The sequence below is a fragment of the Oncorhynchus mykiss genome, chromosome 4 (genome assembly GCF_013265735.2).
Source record: "Oncorhynchus mykiss isolate Arlee chromosome 4, USDA_OmykA_1.1, whole genome shotgun sequence".
NCBI classification, from domain to species: Eukaryota; Metazoa; Chordata; class Actinopteri; order Salmoniformes; family Salmonidae; genus Oncorhynchus; species Oncorhynchus mykiss.
In genome coordinates this window covers 21,578,706-21,600,979 of record NC_048568.1, presented here as the reverse complement: position 1 = coordinate 21,600,979, position 22,274 = coordinate 21,578,706, and the positions used below count along the sequence as shown (strand labels likewise).

Below are 22,274 nucleotides of genomic sequence, written 5' to 3'. Positions count from 1 at the left end.
AAGGTGGAATTGGCTTTGGGGGCGACCAGTGAAATATACCTGCTAGAACGCGTGCTACTGGTGGGTGCTGCTATGGTGACCAGTGAGCTGAGATAAGGCGGGGCTTTACCTAGCAAAGACTTAGATGACCTGGAGCCAGTTTGTTTGGTGAGGAATATGAAGCGAAGGCCAGCCAACGAGAGCATACAGGTCGCAGTGGTAGGTAGTATATGGGGCTTTGGTGACAAAACGGATGGCACTGTGATAGACTGCATCCAATTTATTGAGTAGAGTGTTGGAGGCTTTTGTAAATGACATATCCGGAGTCGAGGATCAGTAGGATAGTCAGTTTTACAGGGGTATGTTTGGCAGCATGAGTGAATAATGCTTTGTCGCGAAATAGGAAGCCGATTCTAGATTTAATTTTGGATTATATCAGGATGGAAATAGAGTTTTTGGTGGCCTTCCTAAGCCAGGATTCAGACCACAAAAATACACTTTTGTGGTAGACTGACATCGACCTTCGGGGTTGTAAGTTTGGTGCAGTCATTTTGGAAGTTGCATAAACACAGGCTAATAAAAATTAAAGCCATGGACTTTAAGTTGGAAGCATTTGTGGAAAACCCAACATGGGAGATGCAAATCTGCACATCATTACAAAGCATTATGACATCAGTGGCATCTGGCGATCCAAAAGTAGTAGTCAGAGTTGATCGGTACTGATTTGGTGGAGGATAAAATCTTCTCGGTGAGAGAGACTGATGAAAAGGGTGCTACGGGTAGAGAACATCCTGTAGACGTGCAACTAAGGGAGTTAGAACTAAAGGCAAAGGTGGCGCAACAAAATGTTTTGCTTGAACAGAAATTATAGCTTGAGTACAAGAAAAGAGAATGTGAGGAGAGATTGGAACAACAGAAATTAGAGTTGGAGCACAGGGAAACAAGATGACCGTGCAGCCAAACAAGAAAGTGCAGCCAGACATGAACGTGAGCATGCCGTTTGAGTAAGAGAGAGATCCAGTAACACTGAATCCAGTCAGGCCATCCTGCACCCTCAGTTTGATCTTGGTCGGAAATGCCAGCTTGTACCGCCTTTTAACGAAAAAGAGGTGGATGTATATTTTACTCTGAGCGGATTCCCACATCCCTAAAGGGGCAGTGAGATATCTGCTCCTCCAAAGTGAGTAGGTGTTGTGTGAGAAGACCTCTTCGAAGTCAGGATGTCTGCGAAAGAGTTCAGACAATTGCTGTAATGCATTTTAACTTCTAATTACTACCACAGAGGATTGCCCATCAACTGCCAAATTAATTTGTCATCTTTATTCTATTATCAATATTTTTATGATTTCAATAGATTTCCTATGGAAGACTGGCAGTTACATTAAAACAGATATCCCATTAAAATCAACACTGATGTATGGACCTCCAACCATCTTTGTGGTACCCACCCTGTATTTAAGAGCATGCATCTCAACCGATGGGGGGCATAACACAAAAACCTTCGATTAGGTTAAAAGAGAGTCATATACATCATAATAATATGAAAAAAATGAACAAACAGAGTTTACTCGTTATTAGATATACGTTAAAGGTACATACAAATACATTTAAAAAATACTATTTGACAATGGATTATTTTCCCACAGTAGCTAACGGCTTTCTATGGATTTACACTACACAGTGCTATTCAATTCCTAATTTTAATATTGGGTCCCGCCGGCAGCCAATAACACTTTTGGTTTGGCCCGGTCCTCAGAGGCTGTGATTTGTGAAGGGAAAAAAAGTTGCGCAAGGCTTATAAGGAAAACAGAGCAATAGTGTCTTTCTCTCCTTTACAAACTCTTAATTATGTGAGATAAATGTGACTGTACTTTGTTACAAGTTAACATTGTAAATTCAGTAGAAAATAAGAATTATATAGAAAATGATATTTTTCTAATAGAGAATGTTTCTATTGCGAAGTGAGGAGATTCGCATCTAGCGTGTGAGTGCCATTTCTCAAACTGAGTGATAACTAGTAACGATTAAATTGGGCTCAATTTTGAGAGTTCTAAGACCAGTATTATAAACTTTGAAACAACTGGTTTCTAGTAGGCTACAGAATTGGAGTAGGGCCGTTTCTCAACCTTCGGCAGTAGGCTCAAACAAGCCGGTTCCTCTACACAGTCAGAGGCCTGTCAGACTGACCAGCTGACTATCCTCCTTATTTCTGTTAAGAAAACACATTTGAATGTCAAAATTGTGAAGGGAAAGCACTTATGTTGATGCAACATAAATCACCCCAAGAATACCTCCAGAACCACTTTCATATTTCAATTGAGAAAATGTGTTCCCAGATGAAAGGGCGCCTTGCCTGAAAGTACTGATTAGATCATGATTAGCACAAATACAGATAACACCATGCTTAAGCCTATTTATTTAGCGTCACTATGCTGTATCAGTTGGGATACAGGTGATAATGCTAAATAACACAACCAGCCTGATAATATGGAGCAATATTTTATTAGGCACAATTTGAAGGGACATGTATATTTTAATGGTGTCTTTTTTACTTTTTATTAATTAGGGTAGAAAAGTCAAGGGCTGCACTCAGTAGGGAAAAACTTGAACCAATAGTTTAAAGTAATACTGAAATGTATATTTCAGTTGTTGTTAGGCTATATTGACCAAATTATCAGGAAGGTTTTGGATGCATTTTCCCTTCAGAATGACCAGAAACAAATTTACCAGCTATTTCTTAAAACATTTTATATCCTGGGTGGGGGCATGCCACCCGATCCCCCTGAAAGTGATTTGACCCCGGAACCCCCAATATGCAACACAAAGTTACACCCTTGCCTGTTAGCTTTTAAATTATATCAATCTCAACGGTTTATACTTTCCAGTGGAGACAGTACGGTCAGGTATGCAAAATGGGTCAATTTCTGGGCACTTCTACAATGAGCAAGTACTGTATGTAAGGAAGGTCTCTTTCAAATCAAAAAGGAGTGCTGTCAAAAAGTTACTTAATTCAAAAGGATTTACCCTTATACCACTCACACAAAGCAAGAGGTACCAGTGCACCAAGTCTAGAACCCTGAACAGCATCTATCCAAGCCATAAGACTGCTAAATAGCTACTCAAACGGCTACCCGCTGCTGCTGCTACTACTATATCTATCCTGTTGCCTACTCACTTTAACCCTACCGATATGTACATAGCTACCTCAATTACCTCACACCCTGCACAGCAACTCGGTACTGGTACTCCATCTATATAGCAATGTTATTTTTACACGGAATTTCACATGGAATTGTTCTATTTAAATGTTTGAATATGAAATTATTCGTGATGAGATGAAATGTGATTTTAGCTTCTAAAATGTGAGATTTGGGTTTTCATAAGACAGAGCTCTGCTCAATCAGTGGCCCGCCCCAGTGAAGGGACATGGGCTATAAAACTTTTCAAACACGCCCTCCTCTCCCTTCCTATATAATAACTTGACGACAATATAACCTCCTGTTCCGAGGACGTGAGGACGACGGTCCGATGTCAGAATGGTTCAGATAATAACTACAGAACGAAGCAATCATCAGTGTGAGCTTTGGTTGCGAATGATATGAACTTTGAACTCTTATTCACTACAGAAGTGATACCTCCTAGCCGTTGAGTTAGCAACAGCAGCTGCAAACGAGGGTTAGTAAGGAACAGAGAGTATCCCATCTATCACACAACAACATTACTACAACGTATCCAATTGACCACCAGAGACATTCTGCAAAGGACAAAGGACTCGGTTTGGCAACACGGCCTTCCATCTACCACCAACCTACCGAAGCGCAGCTCAAAGTAAATATTTATTGCATTTTCCAAATGGGCGGCAATTTAGAATGCATAAAATACTGTATTTACGAAAGTGCAGCTTCTTCCCGCTCATTCACTCAAACCCAGCCCTTTTCTTTTGTGTAACCAGCTGTCATATCTGTTACGCCCGCTAGGGATGTTTTCCTTTGACGTAATTTGTAATCAAGTTATGATTTAATTGTGTAATTCTGTGATTAGTTAGGTATTTAGTAAATAAATTATACAAAATTGGGTTTTGCTGATTTAACTTGTTAGCCAGGGTTCGTGCAGATAACCAAGAATTTACAACTTTCAGATGAGACTGAATTAAGGTGATGATTTATATTGACTGCTATTGATGTAAAATATTACTAGGTCTTTAAGAGTTTATTCAGAAGATAACAGCTCTATAAATATTATTTTGTGGTGCCCGACTCTAGTTAATTACATTTACATGATTAGCTCAATCAGGTAATATTAATTACGGAGATATATTATTTTATAGAATAGCATGTCATATCACTTAATCCGGCATAGCCAAAGACACGACAGTACATTCCACCAAATGGGTGAAATGCAAGTTACAGTCAGCCAAGTTGCCCATATTAGAACTACTATTTTGGTTAACGTTCTGTTCCATTACCAGCCAGGCGTTCACTGACCATGCATGTCGATGATCCTTTACCATCTATTACCGTGTCGTGTTAAGAGTATAAACGTTTCCGCCATTCTCGTGTGGTTTCCAATTATGTCAGACAAAAATAAAACAGAATCATTCGTCAGATTCAATTGATGCAAAAACGTAGCAAAAGTAAATTATGTAATGAGTGTGAAGGTAATTCCCGTTAAGAGTAGTTTGAAAGAGGCTGTCAATATCATTTGTTTAATTGTTCACATTCAGCAGGCTGTCAAATCTTTGCATTAATCACTAATGTTCAGAACAGGTTGAGAGAAAGGGAACAATGAGTGTGTGAGGGGCTATAGACGGAGCATTTACAGGACCGAAATATATATATTTTTTAAAACACATTTCCAGAGCCATCCCTTGATTTGTAATGACTCCAGACCTCTGAATTATAGCTTTTAGAGAGCGTTAATTAACATAAAACAAACAAAGCAACCACCATCCCCCCTGGTTTCAAATGGACCACCTTGACGAGCATGAAGATTATGGCTGGGAATTGCCATGGACCTCAAAAAACGATTTCACAATACATAACTGCCGATACGATATGCTTTGCGATTCTCAATGTATTGCGATTCGATACTGATTTTATTACAATTTGATGTTGCAAAAATATTGCTCACTATGTGTCTGCTGCAGAGAGACAAGAAAGTTTCAATCAGTCAGGCAAAAGTGCTGAAAACATGTTGGCTCACTATTTAAATAGAAGCTAGAGGATCAGAAATAAGAGTTTTGACTAGTGGTAGCTAACAACAATTAAAAAAGACAAATATTACACATAATTATATAGAGGCATGCAGAAGCCAACTCAAGCTCTGTACTACATCACCATGCACCTCCCAGATTTTGTAACAAATGCGGTGGGCTCTGTATAGCCCCGTATTGGCATGATGGTTTGATGGTAGGTGGGGGGCGGTACATCCTGTATAAACACAAACTCACTTCCCTGACAACAGCTCTGCACTGCTCCGTGAAGTGCAAGAAGTATGAACACCCCAACTTCTGCAGAGACCATTCTTACCCTGACTTCTGCTGAAGCCATATCACCGTAAATGCTGCATGGCCAATGCAGACGTCGAATTGACCATGTACCCCCGATGCACTTTTCTCCGGAATGCACCCTCTCCAAATTTGTGCACATTCATTGTGTGAATTGTTTTCGTTTGTTCGTTAAGTGTAGATCAAGTTCCCCATTACAGATATCAACATTAGTACATCTACCATTAATTCCTATTCTACAATGTTAGTTATTTTAATGCATTCAATGTTATAGTCTTCATGTTCTCATTGTCGGAGTGGACACTTGTCAATGGAATTAAATAAACTTGTTTCTCACAAGTTCTGTCAATTGAGTCATTATCTTTTGTTTGGAGCACTCCTGTTAATGTTGAGTAAGGACACCAAAGTCAGACTGCTACCGCCCGGAAAACAGTACTAGAGCGCCAAGTCTAGAACCAAAAGGCTCCTTAACCTCTCTGGGATATGTCCCACCTGGCCAAACGGCAGGGAAAATGCAGAACGCCAAATTCAAATAAATTACTATAAAAAAATCTAACTTTCAATTAAAAAACATGCAAGATAGCAAATTAAAGCTACACTTGTTGTGAATCCAGCCAACATGTCAGATTTCAAAAAGGCTTTTCGGCGAGTGCAAACAATGCTATTATCTGGAGGATAGCACCTCCGTAAACAAAGAGAGAAAAGCATATTTCAACCCTGCAGGCGCGACACAAAATGCAGATAAAACATAATTAATGCCTTACCTTTGATGAGCTTCTTTTGTTGGCACTCCAATATGTCCCATAAACATCACAAATGGTCCTTTTGTTCGATTAATTCCGTCTATTAATATATATCCAAAAAGTCCATTTATTTGGCGGGTTAGATCCTGAAAAACAAGGGTTCCAACTTGCACAATGGGACTACAAAATCTCAAGTTACAGTGCCTTGCGAAAGTATTCGGCCCCCTTGAACTTTGCGACCTTTTGCCACATTTCAGGCTTCAAACATAAAGATATAAAACTGTATTTTTTTGTGAAGAATCAACAACAAGTGGGACACAATCATGAAGTGGAACGACATTTATTGGATATTTCAAACTTTTTTAACAAATCAAAAACTGAAAAATTGGCCGTGCAAAATTATTCAGCCCCCTTAAGTTAATACTTTGTAGCGCCACCTTTTGCTGCAATTACAGCTGTAAGTCGCTTGGGGGATGTCTATCAGTTTTGCACATCGAGAGACTGACATTTTTTCCCATTCCTCCTTGCAAAACAGCTCGAGCTCAGTGAGGTTGGATGGAGAGCATTTGTGAACAGCAGTTTTCAGTTCTTTCCACAGATTCTCGATTGGATTCAGGTCTGGACTTTGACTTGGCCATTCTAACACCTGGATATGTTTATTTTTGAACCATTCCATTGTAGATTTTGCTTTATGTTTTGGATCATTGTCTTGTTGGAAGACAAATCTCCGTCCCAGTCTCAGGTCTTTTGCAGACCATCAGGTTTTCTTCCAGAATGGTCCTGTATTTGGCTCCATCCATCTCCCCATCAATTTTAACCATCTTCCCTGTCCCTGCTGAAGAAAAGCAGGCCCAAACCATGATGCTGCCACCACCATGTTTGACAGTGGAGATGGTGTGTTCAGGGTGATGAGCTGTGTTGCTTTTACGCCAAACATAACGTTTTGCATTGTTGCCAAAAAGTTCAATTTTGGTTTCATCTGACCAGAGCACCTTCTTCCACATGTTTGGTGTGTCTCCCAGGTGGCTTGTGGCAAACTTTAAACGACACTTTTTATGGATATCTTTAAGAAATGGCTTTCTTCTTGCCACTCTTCCATAAAGGCCAGATTTGTGCAATATACGACTGATTGTTGTCCTATGGACAGAGTCTCCCACCTTAGCTGTAGATCTCTGCAGTTCATCCAGTGAGATCATGATGATTTGCAGTGGTCTGATACTCCTTCCATTTCAATATTATCGCTTGCACAGTGCTCCTTGGGATGTTTAAAGCTTGGGAAATCTTTTTGTATCCAAATCCGGCTTTAAAACTTCTTCACAACAGTATCTCGGACCTGCCTGGTGTGTTCCTTGTTCTTCATGATGCTCTCTGCGCTTTTAACGGACCTCTGAGACTATCACAGTGCAGGTGCATTTATACGGAGACTTGATTACACACAGGTGGATTGTATTTATCATCATTAGTCATTTAGGTCAACATTGGATCATTCAAAGATCCTCACTGAACTTCTGGAGAGAGTTTGCTGTACTGAAAGTAAAGGGGCTGAATAATTTTGCACGGCCAATTTTTCAGTTTTTGATTTGTTAAAAAAAGTTTGAAATATCCAATAAATGTCATCCCACTTCATGATTGTGTCCCACTTGTTGTTGATTCTACACAAAAAAATACAGTTTTATATCTTTATGTTTGAAGCCTGAAATGTGGCAAAAGGTCGCCAAGTTCAAGGGGGCCGAATACTTTCGCAAGGCACTGTACTTGTAAACTTTGCCAAAACATTTCAAAACTACTTTTGTAATACAACTTTAGGTATTTAACGTAAATAAGCGATAAAATTGAAGACGGGATGATCTGTGTTCAATACAGGAGGAAAACAAACTGTAGCTAGCTTTCTCGTCACACGCCTCTAACAGTACACTTGAAGTGACCCTCGTTCTGAACAGGGCTACTTCATTACACAAAGGAAAAACCTCACTTAATTTCTAGACTGTTGACATCCAGTGGAAGAGGTAGGAACTGCAAGAAGATCCCTTAGAAATCTGGATTCCCAATGAAACCCCATTGAAAAGTGACCTCAGGAAAAAAAAATCTGAATTGTTTGTCCTCTGGGTTTCACCTGCTAAATGAGTTCTGTTATCCTCACAGACATGATTCAAGTTAACCCCATGGTCTGTGTCGGCAGTTGTCGAGCAGGCGTTTCAAAACCATGACAGAGGGTATCACATCTGCGGCAGATGAGCTTATTTCTTGAGTCTGTTGTTTGAATGGAGCTAGGAGTGTGTTCATGTTTTCAGTGAGTCTCCACAAGTTTATACTGACTGTTGCAGGTAACTCAGTCAGCTGCGTACATGCCAAGCACTCATTTTTGTTCCAGCAGGCATTCCATGTAAAAAGTACTGTTCCATCTGGTGGAAACATCTTGCTTAAGCCTTTTCGTTTTCACGCCAAGCTGCTTCTGTATTGCTTGCAGGCAGCTGTATGCATTTAAAATGACCCACTATCTTCCTACCTGTTGCCACTATGCTGCGTTGTGCCAAAACAACTTAGTTCACAGCCAGTTGCAGCGTGTGTGACATACATGGCAAACTGGCAACTCCCAAAGACTGTCATCTTACGTGCAATATCACGTAGCACAGCATGTACTTCGTTCTTGGGGATTTTCCAAGTTTCAAACATGTTCTCAAATGCTATTGAAATGGCAGCAGCGGTATAAGAACCAGCACATTCTTGAGCATGCAAGACAGCTTTCCTCAGTACGAAATCCTCGTCGACCCACTGTGCTATCAGATTCAACACGCTCATGGGGCCAACGTCACTAGTCCAAATGTCAGTCGTGAAGCTAATAGCAGTGACGCCCATAGCAAGTAGCTCATGGTTGTGCGTTTCAACAATACTGTAACTCCGGTAGGGCAACATCTGAAAAATAACACCTACTTGCTAGTGTGTACCGGGGCTTGAGGTGCTCGACCAGTCTGCGAAATCCAACATCATCCATGACAGAGAAGGGTTGATTGTCAAGGGCAATGAATTCCATTGTGTTGGCGTTAATGGATTTCACCTTTGAGTTGTCTCACTGAAATTCTTACTCTTTCAAATGACTGCTCGACTTGAACTGGTTTAGTTGTTGGAAGTGTGCGCTTCATTTTTCTGCTTTTGTTCTAAGTAGTCGCTGAACGTCTGGAGGTGAAGCACTTTCAAATGAGTATTCAGGTTTGTGGTATTGAAAGATTTAACTTTCTCCCCTCAGGAACTAATAGCATCAAACGCTGCGCTACATATGACCTTTTTGTTAGCTTCCTTTGAAACTTCAAAATAGAACGACACAGTAGGCTGTGTTAGGAATGCTGTGTTGCACATGTAGCGCTGTATTTTTTGTGGCGTCATTACGTCATCTACCTACGTTACACAGGTATGCAAGTCAGCTTTGACAGTGTTAAACTACACGTAGAGCCGATGCCGGCATTTTTAGCTAAAATGGTCCGATTCCGATATACTTACCGATATATTGTGTATCCCTAGTTTGAACTAAACTCAGCAAATAAAGAAACGTCCTTTTCAGGACCCTGTCTTTCAAAGATAATTCATAAAAATCCAAATAACTTCATAGATCGTTGTAAAAAAAGGTTTCAACACTGTTTCCCATTCTTTTTCAATTAAACAAACAAATAATGAACATGCACATGTGGAACGGTCATTAACCTCTAGGGTAGGGGGCAGCATTCGGAATTTTGGATGAAAAGCATGCCCAAATTAAACGGCCTGCTACTCGGGCCCAGAAGATATGATATGCATATAACTGGTAGATTTGGATAGAAAACACAAAAGTTTTCAAAACTGTTAAAATAGTGTTGGAGTATAACAGAACTGATTTAGCAGGCGAAAACCTGAGAAAAATCCATTCAGGAAGTAGTTATTTTTTGGGTTTTGTAGTGTTCTATTCAATGCCATTACAGTATCCATTGACTTAGGACTCCATTTGCAGTTACTATGCCTTCCACTAGATGTCAACAGTCTTTAGAAATAGTTTCAGGCTTGTATTCTTATAAATGAGGGAGTAAGACCAGTCTGAACGAGTGGACCCTAACGTGACGCAGAGTTTTCAGACGCATGTGCATTTCTTGTTTACCTTTTATATTGACAACATTATTGTCCTGTTGAAATATTATAGATCATTTAGGCTAAAAAAACCACCTGATGATTGAATATAAACATCGTTTGACATGTTTCTATGAACTTTACGGATACAATTTGGATTTTTTTGTGTGATTGTTTTGACTGAGTTTGAGCCTGTGGATTACTGAAGAAAACACTAAGAGATTTTTGGATATAAAGAGACTTCATCGTACAAAATGAAAATGTATTTAGTAAATGAATGTCTTCTGATTGCCACCATATGAAGATCATCAAAGGTAAGGGATTAATTTTATCTCTGAGTTTTGTAACGCTTCTGCTTGGCTGGTTACTGTTTGTAATCATTTGTCAACTGGGCTATGTATGTTCTGGGCTAGGTATGTTCTGTGCTAGGTATGCTTTCGCCGAAAAGCATTTTATAAATATGACACTGGTTGGTTTAACAAGAAATAATGAGCATTTCTGTAATTGAATTTGGCGCTCTGCAACCTCACTGGATGTTGGCCAGATGGGACGCTAGCGTCCCACATACCCTAGAGAGGTTAAGACACTAACAGCATAGATGGTAGGCAATTAAGGTCACAGTTATGATAACTTAGGACACTAAAGAGAGGCCTTTCTACGGACTCTGAAAAACCACCAAAAGAAAGACGACCAGGGTCCCTGCTCATCTGCGTGAACGTGCCTTAGGCATGCTGGGAGGAGGCATGAGGCCTACAGATGTGGCCAGGGCAATACATTGCAATGTCCATGCTGTGAGACGCCTAAGACGGCGCTACAGGGAGACAGGACGGACAGCTGATCGTCCTTGCAGTGGCAGACCACGTGTAACACCTGCACAGGATCGGTACATCCGAACATCACACCTGCGGGACAGTTACAAGATGGCAATAACAACTGCCCGAGTTACACCAGGAACGCACAATCCCTCCATCAGTGCTAAGACTGTCCACAATAGGCTGAGAGAGGCTGGACTGAGGGATTGTGGGCCTGTTGTAAGGGATTGTGGGCCTGTTGCAAGGCAGGTCCTCACCAGACATCACTAGCAACAACGTTACCTATGGGCACAAACCCACCATCGCTGGACTAGACCGGACTGGCAAAAAATAGTCTTCACTGACGACTCACGGTTGTGTCTCACCAGGGGTGATGGTCGGATTCGCGGTTATCGTCGAAGGAATGTGCGTTACACGGAGATCTGTACTCTGGAGCGGGATCAATTGAGGTGGAGGGTCTGTCATGGTGTGGGGCAGTGTGTCACCGCATCATTGGACTGAGCTTGTTGTCATTGCAGGCAATCTCAACGCTGTGCGCTACAGGGAAGACATCCTCCTCCCTCATGCGAGACCCTTCCTGCAGGCTCATCCTGACAATGCCACCAGCCATACTGCTCATTCTGTTCGCGATTTCCTGCAGGACAGAAATGTCAGTGTTCTGCCATGGCCAGCGAAGAGCCCAGATCTCAATCCCATTGAGCACGTCTGGGACCTGTTGGATCGGAGGGTGAGAGCTTGGGCCATTCCCCCCAGAAATGTCTGGGAACTTGCAGGTGCCTTGGTGGAAGAGTGGGGTAGCATCTCACGGCAAGAACTGGCATATCTGGTGCAGTCCGTGAGGAGGGGATGCACTGCAGTACTTAATGCAGCTGGTGGCCACACCAGATACTGACTTACTTTTGATTTTGAATGAATCTGAGTTTGGCAGATGCCAGGAGAACGCTACCTGCCTGAATGCATAGTGCCAACTGTAAAGTTAGATGGAGGAGGAATAGCTGTGCCACTAGAGATCCTGGATCAAGTCCAGGCTCTGTCGCAGCCGACCGTGACCTGGAAACCCATGGGGCGGCGCACAATTGGCTCAGCATTGTCTGAGTTAGGCTGGCAGGGATATTCTTGTCCTTTCACGCACTAGCGACTCCTGTGGCGGGCCGGGCACAATGCACGCTCACACGGTCACCAGATGTACAGTGTTTCCTTTGACACATTGGTACGGCTGGCTTACGGGTTAAGCGGGCATTGTGTCAAGAAGTAGTGTGGCTCAGCTGGGTTGTGTTTCGGAGGACGCATGGCTCTTGACCTTCGCCTCTCTCGAGTCCGTACGGGAGTTGCAGCGATGGGACAAGACTAACTACCAATTGGATACCATGAAATTGGGGAGAAATAAAAAGGGTTAAAAATGTTTTCAGAATAATGGTTTGTCAAGATCAGTATGGAACAACTTGACTGGCCTGCACAGAGCCCTGACCTCAATCCTATCAAACACCTTTGGGATGTATTGGAATGCAGACTGCGAGCCAGGTCTAATCACCCAACATCAGTGCCCGACCTCATTAATGCTTGTGGCTGAATGGAAGCAAATCCCCGCAGCAACGTTCCAACATCTAGTGGAAAGCCTTCCCAGAAGAGTGCAGGCTATTATAGCAGCAAAAGGGGGGGGGGGGGGGGGACCAACTCCATATTAATGGCCATGATTTTGTTATGAGATGTTCGACGAGTAAGTGCCCACATAGTGTGCATTTTCCAAATGGCATGTCATGACAAAGCTGTGATGTTTAGTTCAACCTCGTGAAAAACACTAATGCAGTACGATGGGTAATTTATAGCTCTCCAAAACCCAAGGGAGCTTACAGCCATCTATCTCCCTTTTAGGGTTCTCAGATGAAGGTATGGACCACAGGTGGCTCCAAGAGAAATATAATCCCGATGCTCTGTTTTAACGTTTAGAAACGTTAATAATCCTCGCTTGCAATATGGTTTTGGAAACCTTTGGAACTTAGATTCTTTCTCGCTGGTATGAAAGTTTTCAAATACAAAATATATATTTACTGTATGCAATTCAGCAAAGTTTCACCTGAATGTAACAACCTCCAGCCGAGGTAAGACATGAGCTGTGTTCGAATACCTATACTAAACATACTATATACACTACATGAGTATATACACTACATACTATTTGTTCATTTTAGTATACCTTCTTCAGTTGAGCGTACTAGCGCTGCGCCTGTCTACCATTTACTAACTCGTTAGTATAACAAATTACTAGCTAGACATTTTACACCTTCTGTTGAGTTCTTAAATTCAATCTAGAGTGCACTCTGGGCGTTCGTAAATTCAGAGTTTTCAGATTGTCCATTTGAAAATTCAGAGAGTTCACTATTTTACTCACCCTAGCAGAGCTGGTAAGGCTGTTTTCCTGTTATCCAAAGCGTTGGTGACAAACTGCTGCTGGGAACAATTTAATTACGCTTTTTTGGCAATGTTTACTGACACCGGCACCCGAATGTCCAATGAACACCCACAACGACTATTCCACTTAGCTAAGAATGACAAGAATAATCAAGTCAATAAACATTGGGTAGTTAGTTAGGAAGCATACAGTTAATATACTCCCTGATGTAGTAGCCAACTAACGTTAGGATGGTAGCTGGCTAACATACATACTATGTGGTTCGTAAGGATAGTGTAGCTAACAAATTGTCAGCCAACATAACATGTAAAGTAAATTATTTGCAAAGTCAATACTTTATTATATTGCCCAACATTTTCTTAACATTTGTCATAATTCGTTAAAGCAATGAATTGGTATCGGCTCTTGCTGGACTTTCACCATTTTATTCAAATATTAAAAATACTTTTAAGAATTGCATTATGGGCCCTAAAAGCACAGAAATAGTGTCCACTGTTTGTATACTTCGTGTATTGGCGAACGTAGTACGACATCCGGGAACTTTTGGCATACCAACACTATGACCAATAAGCATACTATATACTCAATTTACGTCACAAATAGTATGGTTAGTATGAGTATTCTAACACTACTATGCTCTCACCTTACATGCGCATTTGGGCAGCGTCGGCGCATTTCCCTCACAAGGTTAAAGGAGACGTCAAGAATAAGGGCTCGGTGGTTGCTTTTCGTGAAATTAATTCTGTAATAAAATATTCATATTTTAATACAATGTTTAGGCCAATCTTTCAGGGCATATACAGTATTAGTATGCGGATACAATGTTTTCGCACTAAAGAAAAAAAGTAAATACCATTGTTACATTAGGATTACAGTTGAACCAGAGTCTGGGTTTACGGTAGACGTTACTATACACCCAGATTCTGGTTCAAGTATCACACGTGTTAGACTACTGAAGAAAAAAAATGCGCAGGTTCCTCTATGGTTCGGAAACAATGTAGAAATAATTCAATGGAACAACCACCAAGTCCCTCTTATTTCAGGTTTTTGGCGTTAATAAAATGATTCAACAACCAACCGTTTCAACTAAATTAAGACAATAAATAGGCTGAGCTTCACAAGAGCACAACAGTACGCGGGGGGGGGGGGGGGGGGGGGGGGGGGGTTGTGTACTAAAACACCGCGGATTTACTACAGTCCTTGCTGTTGCCAAATGAAACCAAGCGGCATGCAACCAATTTACTCATAACAATTAATGACAGAGTATCCGTTTTTTTTCCCAACACCCTGCGCGACAGCAAAATAAAAAACGATTTTACAGCAATTATTTCTTAACTCTTCGGGCATATGTAACACATGTAATACCCTGACTATGAGTCTATTTAATACCCGACCAACTATATGTTACAGACAGTAGGCATAACAATATTATATTTTGGCTCGTTTTTGACAGTTCAAGGCCTAGCAGAGCAGATTGGGTGAAGATATCCGCATCCCCACTGACTACAATGCGAACTACTACTATTTCTGGCATGACTGAAACAAAATATTTTAAACAGAACTTTACCTTGACCAATTCGAACGTTATTATGGGTCATTGTTCGGACTCTTTGACAACTTATCAGCATATTTGTCCATGCGTATTATTAGTTAATGTATCCTCATGCACTCAAAGTCGTACTCCCATTAAATCAACCGAGCCTTATGTCCTCATAACATCCGAATCCCCCCTGGGTCCTAAAAGCCGACCTAGTTCTTATACCATAACCCATAAAGAAGGATAGAGGCCTCTAGTTACCAAAAGGCTATTTTAGCATTGGCAGCGCCATTGAGGGCTTCCACCATTTTAATGTGGTCAACTGGGTGGGATTTCCAACTTCATTGGCTGATCCCTCCCGGTGACCCTATTGGAGTCAGGGGCATAAGGAGGGATCAGCCAATCCTGAAGAAGAAAACGGACTACTTCAAAATGGAGATTGCCTCAATGGCGCAGCGCATGCTGTCACAGACACTATAGTAGCACATATACAAAGATTAGTTCTCTATCTATCTCTATGCCGTAACCTCATTTGGCTTTTCCCCGTTTTAGAGTTCAGTGTGTGCATTGCAGTTATATACAGGAATGTGCAATTGTCACTCAAGATGCAAAATGCCACGTTTTATGGAACTGTGTTGAACGTTATTTACGGGATGATTATGATGACAATTGAGAATCACACATTTTATTTGCCTATAATTTAATATTCAACTTAAAATGCAAGTGGATCTTTTTACAGTTTACTGTAGGCAGAAGCAACTTAATTTGTATCTACCAAATGTACTTATGACGCCATATTCTATCAATGATATTCTTCATTATTGCTATAATGATCAGTAGCCTAATACCCACTATGAGTCTATTTAATACCCGACAATGAGTCTGATTGATGCGTAAACATGTTCATGGGTATCTAGACATCAGCTGCGTTCGAACACTCATACTATTCGTACTATTTGTGACGTAAATTGAGTATATAGTATGCCTATAGGTCATAGCATGGATATAGATAGTATACCAAAGGTTCTCCGATGTCGTACTAAATTCGTCAAAATACGAAGTACACAAGCAGTGGACACTATTTCCGTGCTTTTAGGGCCCATAATGCAATTCTTCATAAAATGGGCGTGGCTCCACATCGTTTTCAGATTTGAAGAAAATGGCAATACAAATTCATTGCTTTAACTAATTATGACAAATGTTAGGAAAATGTTTAGCAATATAATAAAGTAATGACATTTCAAATAAGTTACCTTACATGTTATGTTGGTTAGCTACGCTATCCTTACGAACCACATAGCATATCATTACAGCAGTATGTACCGGTATGTAAGCTAATTACCGTTATAATGTTAGTTGGCTACTACATCTAACTTGCCAGGCTGTATATTAACTATATGCTTCCTAACTAACTACCCAACGTTTATTGGCTTGATTATTCATGGCATTTTAGCTAAGTGCTATAGTCGTTCTGCGTTCTCAATGGGCATTGTTAATTCTGTCTATCTACTCCGATTTCAGAGCACTCTTATCTCGTCTGTGTGCCGGATCGCAGAATAACTGATGCATTTACAAACGCTCAACACCCATTGAATATGGCTGGTGTGAATAAACGTTGCCCCAAAAAACGTAATTAAATTGTTGCCAGCAGCACACTTAGTGCTGACGTTAGCCAGTTCGCTTGGGTGTTTGACCGCTGTTGTGAGTTCAGAACGCTCGGATTAACCCTACTCCTTGGCCAGAGTGTCCAGTGTGTGCACTCCGAGAGTGAAACGCTCTGAATTTACAAATGAACAATCTGACAATGCTCTGGATTTACGAAAGCCCAGAGCGCACTCCAGATTGAAATCATGAAACACCCGAAATCGTAAAATGTCTAGCTAGTCATTTGTTACGCTAGCAAGCTAACAAGAGGTTGCTTAGCAACAGCATCAACTTCTGGTAGACAGGTGAAGCGCTAGTACGCTCAACTGAAAGGATACCTTCTTCTACGATGAGGTTCGGCGGAGGTTGGCATCCAATAAATGTTGCATTACCGCTACCTACTAGACTGGAATATAACTCCATTATATAAATACTAAACTCCACTATTTAAATCTATTTAGTCCTATTTCAGGCAAACAGCCTGAAAGCATGGGACATCACCACCCAAATACCTCTCTGGAGCTACCACAACAAACTATTTTCTGTGACTTACAATCCATCCCTGCAGTACAGTTGATAACCATTACTATAAATGCCAAAAATCCAATCTTACTGAAACATATATCACTTGTTGGTTTATCCCTCTGTACTGGTACAAATCTACTATTCACACCACTCCTCTCAGGAACCCTCCTCTTGACCCATCTTCCTCTACTTTCTTCACTGCCTCAGCATATGACCACTTCTGCACTACTCTAACCCTGGAAACCTCAAACTGCCTCTCTCGCACTGGATATTTCTGATCCCCAGCCCCATGGGCACACCTACAATTAACACATACCACTACTTTCCCCAAAGCTACCTATTCCTTTCACTCATGCCTTCGGCACACTTCTCACACCTAGGGACCTTCCTCCTACACACTGCTGCCACATGCCCATAAGCTTGACAACTGTAACAACGTAATGTAGTCGTCACAAAAGCTTGTACAGGAAAACTTATATATCCTAACATCACCTGGTCGGGCAAAGACTCAACATCAAAACTCAAATGAACAGACAATGACTCTTCTGTTTCTCCACTCACACCACCCTGTCTGCGTCACACCAAGCGATGAGCATCACAAACACTGGGAATCTTCCTCTTCAGTTGACCAGCTTTCACATTTACCGCTACCCCAGTAATCACTCCTTTTAATGGAGCCCTTTTCTTGAGAGCAAAACAATAAAAAAAAAACAAATCTCTTGCCACCATTCGTTTAACATGGAGCATCTGCTCCCTCTGACCAGCAGAAACACATAATTATCACAAGACCACTTCTGGTTACCCTCACTGATTCCACAACACCCAACTCTGTTTTCACCCTGAAACCTCAAATGGATCAGCCAAAAGGCAAGGGTCCACTTTTTCCAAAAACTTCACTCCTACTGTCAGACTTATCTTTATCCTAACCCTCGGTGCAAGTATCGGGCTCCGAGAACTTCACCACAGCTACCACCTTCGATACTTTGCCCTCATTCACTTCCATTTCTACCCCTGTCTTCAATTGACTCTGCTTACACTTTCTACCATTCTTCTTTAACAAACCATATCCTTTTTCCCCACCATTTTTAACCGACTCAAGCTCACCCTCTTCCTCCCTCTCTCTCTTAGACCTCCTCTGCCTCTCTTTTTCCCATCCGGCTATCTGGGCCCCCCCTCAGGATTCGGCTGGGACCGCTGCGCCTCCCGTATTCCAAGTATAACTCTCCTTATGATAATACTGTACTTCTCCTTACATACATCTTGTTCTTGCCTTGTCAAGGGACGCCATTTAACTGACTGTCACAATCAACGTACAATCAGCACGAACCCCTCGGAATGTAGCGCTCAACAATGCATCCCACTTGTAAAGCAACTGGTTCGTCTTGATGTTCTTCTTTATCAATAGCTACCACAACGCGGATTCCGCTATTTCCCCTGAAAGGATACCGTTTGTTTACAGTATACTAAAATGAACTAATAGAATATAGTATTTACACATTAAGTATGTAGTATACAGTATGTTAGTATGGGTATTCAAACACAGCTACAGTCTTGAGTTATGTCAGGTAATTACTTACAATATGCATTATAGCAAACAATTAGCTCTTCTTTCTTGATTGTAAAGAGACAGCAACGCAAGCAGGGGCGTCATTTCAGCTAAACCTAGGGTATAGCAAAGTGACTCTAAATTTTTATCAAGTTGAAGCTCATTTTTACTTCATTTAAAAACTCTAAAATGCAATTTAAAGAATAGCAAAAAAACATCCAAAATTGACTACAGCCATTATCACCTTGGCTGCTGTAACTTCCTTCACCCCAGTCGATAGTGGACTTTACATTCTACAAACACGTCAGAGAGTAATTAGCTGCTACTCACTAGCTCAGTACCGGGATCAAAAACTCTAGTTTAGTTTGATGTCAAGTCAAACAGAAGTTATCTAGCCATCTATCTCCTCCACAGTTTTGAGAGAAGAGTTGTGTTGTTCTCTGCAGAGCTGTGTGGATGCCCAGTCCATAGTCCTAAAGCCAGCCCGCTGGGTTGCTTCCATAGCCACGGAAAGTAGGGGTGCTGGAGCACCCCCTGAAAAATCTGAAAATACCCTCATGAAAAAATAATGCAGTTAGAGTGCAGTATATACCACATTAAGGTAAGACCCAAATGCAGGCAACATCGAAGTAACAACAGTTTATTAATTCAACAGGGGCAGGCAAAAGACAGGTCAAGGGCAAGCAGGGGTCAGTAATCCAAATAGGTGGGGCAAAGGTACAGGACAGCAGACAGGGTCAAGGCAGGCAGAAAAGGTCAAAACTGGGAAAACTAGAAACCAGGAACAATCGAGAGACAGGAACAGAGGGAAACCGGTGGTAGGCTTGACGAAACAAGACGAACTGGCAACAGACGAACAGAGAACACAGGTAATATTATTGAGTCCAAAATACCACAGTCGACTGCAGTTATGACACTTTTACTGCAGTTTCAGAACTGCAAACTTTTTTTTGTAAGGGTTAATAAAAAAAAAATCACAGCACCCCCCACCCCCACCCATCTTCCCGTGGCTATGGTTGCTGCATTAGCCTTTTAATAGGGATATAAATTATTTTAGTAGTCTAATTTTAATTGTTTGTGTTGAGCTAGGGTATGCCATACCCAATCGACACCCCTGAGCACAAGACCCATATCAACAGAGTGGTTTCTCAGGACACTGTTACCAAGATATCATGTCAGTGTGCCAAAGAGTGTCCCGGGCTCAGATAGGCCTCAGCCATCTGCACACTCACGGTACCCCAGACTCATCCCAAAAAAGTATGTCTTGGTGTGTGTGTGTGCCTACTAATAAGGTATTTGCCACATTGACAACACTTCAACACAGTTTCGATAAAAAGCCTCTATGATGGTATAGGTTTGGTGGTTAATTTTTCCCCACACAGAGGAAATCCCCTCAGAGCCCCAGCCGGTAAACAAGAAGTCAGTGCAGAGTGGGTCTGCCAGCAGGACAAAAGGCATCCATTCAGCTGGCTCAACTATGAAAAACACACACAGCCGTGCTTCATGAGCTATTTGTTATTGGAAAACTACTAAGACACTTTTTAGTGTTCTGTGAAACTGCTTTGGTTCATTGACCTTATTTGGAGTAGCCTAATTGTCTTGCTGTCAAAGCCTATAACTAGGCTACTGCTGTCAAAGGGACATTTCAAACTGATCAAAATGTGTTTTCAATTTAGCTAATGATGTTTTCTCAGGCATTTAACTGTGGCCAGGGAAAGGACTATTTTGCTCTGTCAAATTCTTCTAAATTGTTATCAAAGGTGACCCCTGCATCAAACAATTGTAATGTTTAACATGTTTTGTGATTTTTTTAGCAACAGGACATGGGCAAAACACAACATTTTGTACTTTCAAATCACACATGCAAATTGAGGAAAGTCCTGATTGACAGATGAAAAAGAAATTGAGGATAAAAATGTTGACTTTGGAAAAGAGTAGAAAGGCAGAGAAAGTTGGACCAAGAGTTTCTTTTTAGACATATTTGGTTTACCCACACACACACACACATGCACACGCACACACACTGCATCAGTCTGGTCATGCAGTTAATAATAATTAGCAGACACTTTTATCCAATGCAACTTACCGCCATGTGTGCATACTGTAGCAGGCTCAAGGGTGTGGGGTTTCCAAATCACCAAGTTTCCAAGTTCAATACCAAAACATGCACCAGTAGCACAAATCGAATGCAAAAGGGGGAGTTTATTAAGGATATCGGTACACGGGGAAAGAAGGGGGAATTCACCAATCGCCTCACAGTCCACAAGCCATTCTCGTTGTCCGTTACGTTTTCCGGGGGTAATCCCCACACTCGGGTCCTGAGCCAATCCGGTCCGGTACACAAGGGGGAGTAGACCGACAGTCCAGTTCACAACGGGTAATCACACCGATATTGTTCTCGCTTCTCCCACTCTTCATAACACTCTTGGTTCTCTCCTACTCTGCCCCTTTGTGCAGGCTGCTTCCTCCTTTATCCCCAAGCATTGCCTCGTTGGGACAGGAAGACCATATAAGGCTTGGGGATGGAGCCAGTGGGCTGTAAGATATTTCCCCTCACCTCTCCCGAGAGCATCCCTCCTGGAGAGGGCATCAGCATTTCCATGGGCTGCACCTGATCTGTGGACGACAGAAAGCAAAGGGCTGTAAGGATAGGAACCATCGGGTGACCCGGGCGTTACTGTCCTTATTCCGTGACATCCAAACCAGTGGTGCATGGTCCGTTACGAGGGTGAAGTGCCGTCACAATAAGTATTACTTCAGCGTTTCCAGCGCCCACTTCATCACAAGACGTTCTTTCTCCACCGTAGAATATTTTTGATTCCACGGCAACAGCTTCTGGCTAATGTACATGACTGGGTGGTCCTCACCTTCTTGTATCTGTGATAGGACGGCACCCTCCCCTGTTTCGGATGCATCGGTCTGTACCACCAGTGGCTTGGAGAAGTCCGGTGTCACCAGCATGGGTCCAGAACACAGTGCTCCCTTTAGGTCCTGGAAGGCTTCCTACGTCTCCTCGGGCCACGTCACCTAAGTGGGCAGACGGCTCCTGGTCAGATCTGTCAGGGGGCTGGCTAGGGAGGCAAAGTGGGGAATAAATCTCCGGTAGTAACTAGTCAACTCCACAAATGTGGGTACCTGCTTCTTGGTGAGGGGGCGGGGACAGTCCCGAATCGCCTCCACTTTCTTCACCTGGGGTTTGACACATCCCCTACCGATCATGTACCCTAGGTACGCAGCCCTCCACAGGGCGAGCCAACATTTTTGGGGGTTTGCTGTTAGCCCCACATCCTGTAAGGCCTGCACTACTGCGCTCACCCATGGATCACAATATTTTGTCGATGTCTGCCACCACGAACATGCGATGGGGTTGGAGAACCCGGTCCATCAACCTCTGGAAGGTGGCCGGGGTCCTGTGCAGTACCAAAGGGAAGCTTCTTGTAATGGAACAGACCGTCCCGGGTGGCGAAATCAGTTTTCTCC

The 22,274-nt window shown here is 42.1% G+C and overlaps 1 protein-coding gene across 8 annotated transcripts in view; it reads right to left on the bottom strand.

The window, feature by feature from the left end:
• LOC110522300 (RAC-alpha serine/threonine-protein kinase) overlaps nt 1-21,236 on the bottom strand; it is a 68,096-nt gene extending 46,860 nt beyond the window's left edge. For 3 of the 8 annotated variants that reach the window (XM_036975887.1, XM_021600586.2, XM_021600591.2), the window contains exon 1: nt 15,110-15,362. Coding sequence is in view for 2 of the 8 variants with exons in the window: in XM_021600584.2 (XP_021456259.1) it covers nt 15,110-15,170 (61 nt within the window). In the remaining 6 variants the exon portion in view is untranslated. Of the gene's footprint in view, nt 1-14,185; nt 14,285-15,109; nt 15,364-20,880 lie in introns of those variants that run through there. The other 5 variants (XM_021600584.2, XM_036975886.1, XM_021600585.2 and 2 more) reach the window with 4 other exon arrangements.
• Nucleotides 21,237-22,274: the final 1,038 nt, after the last annotated feature.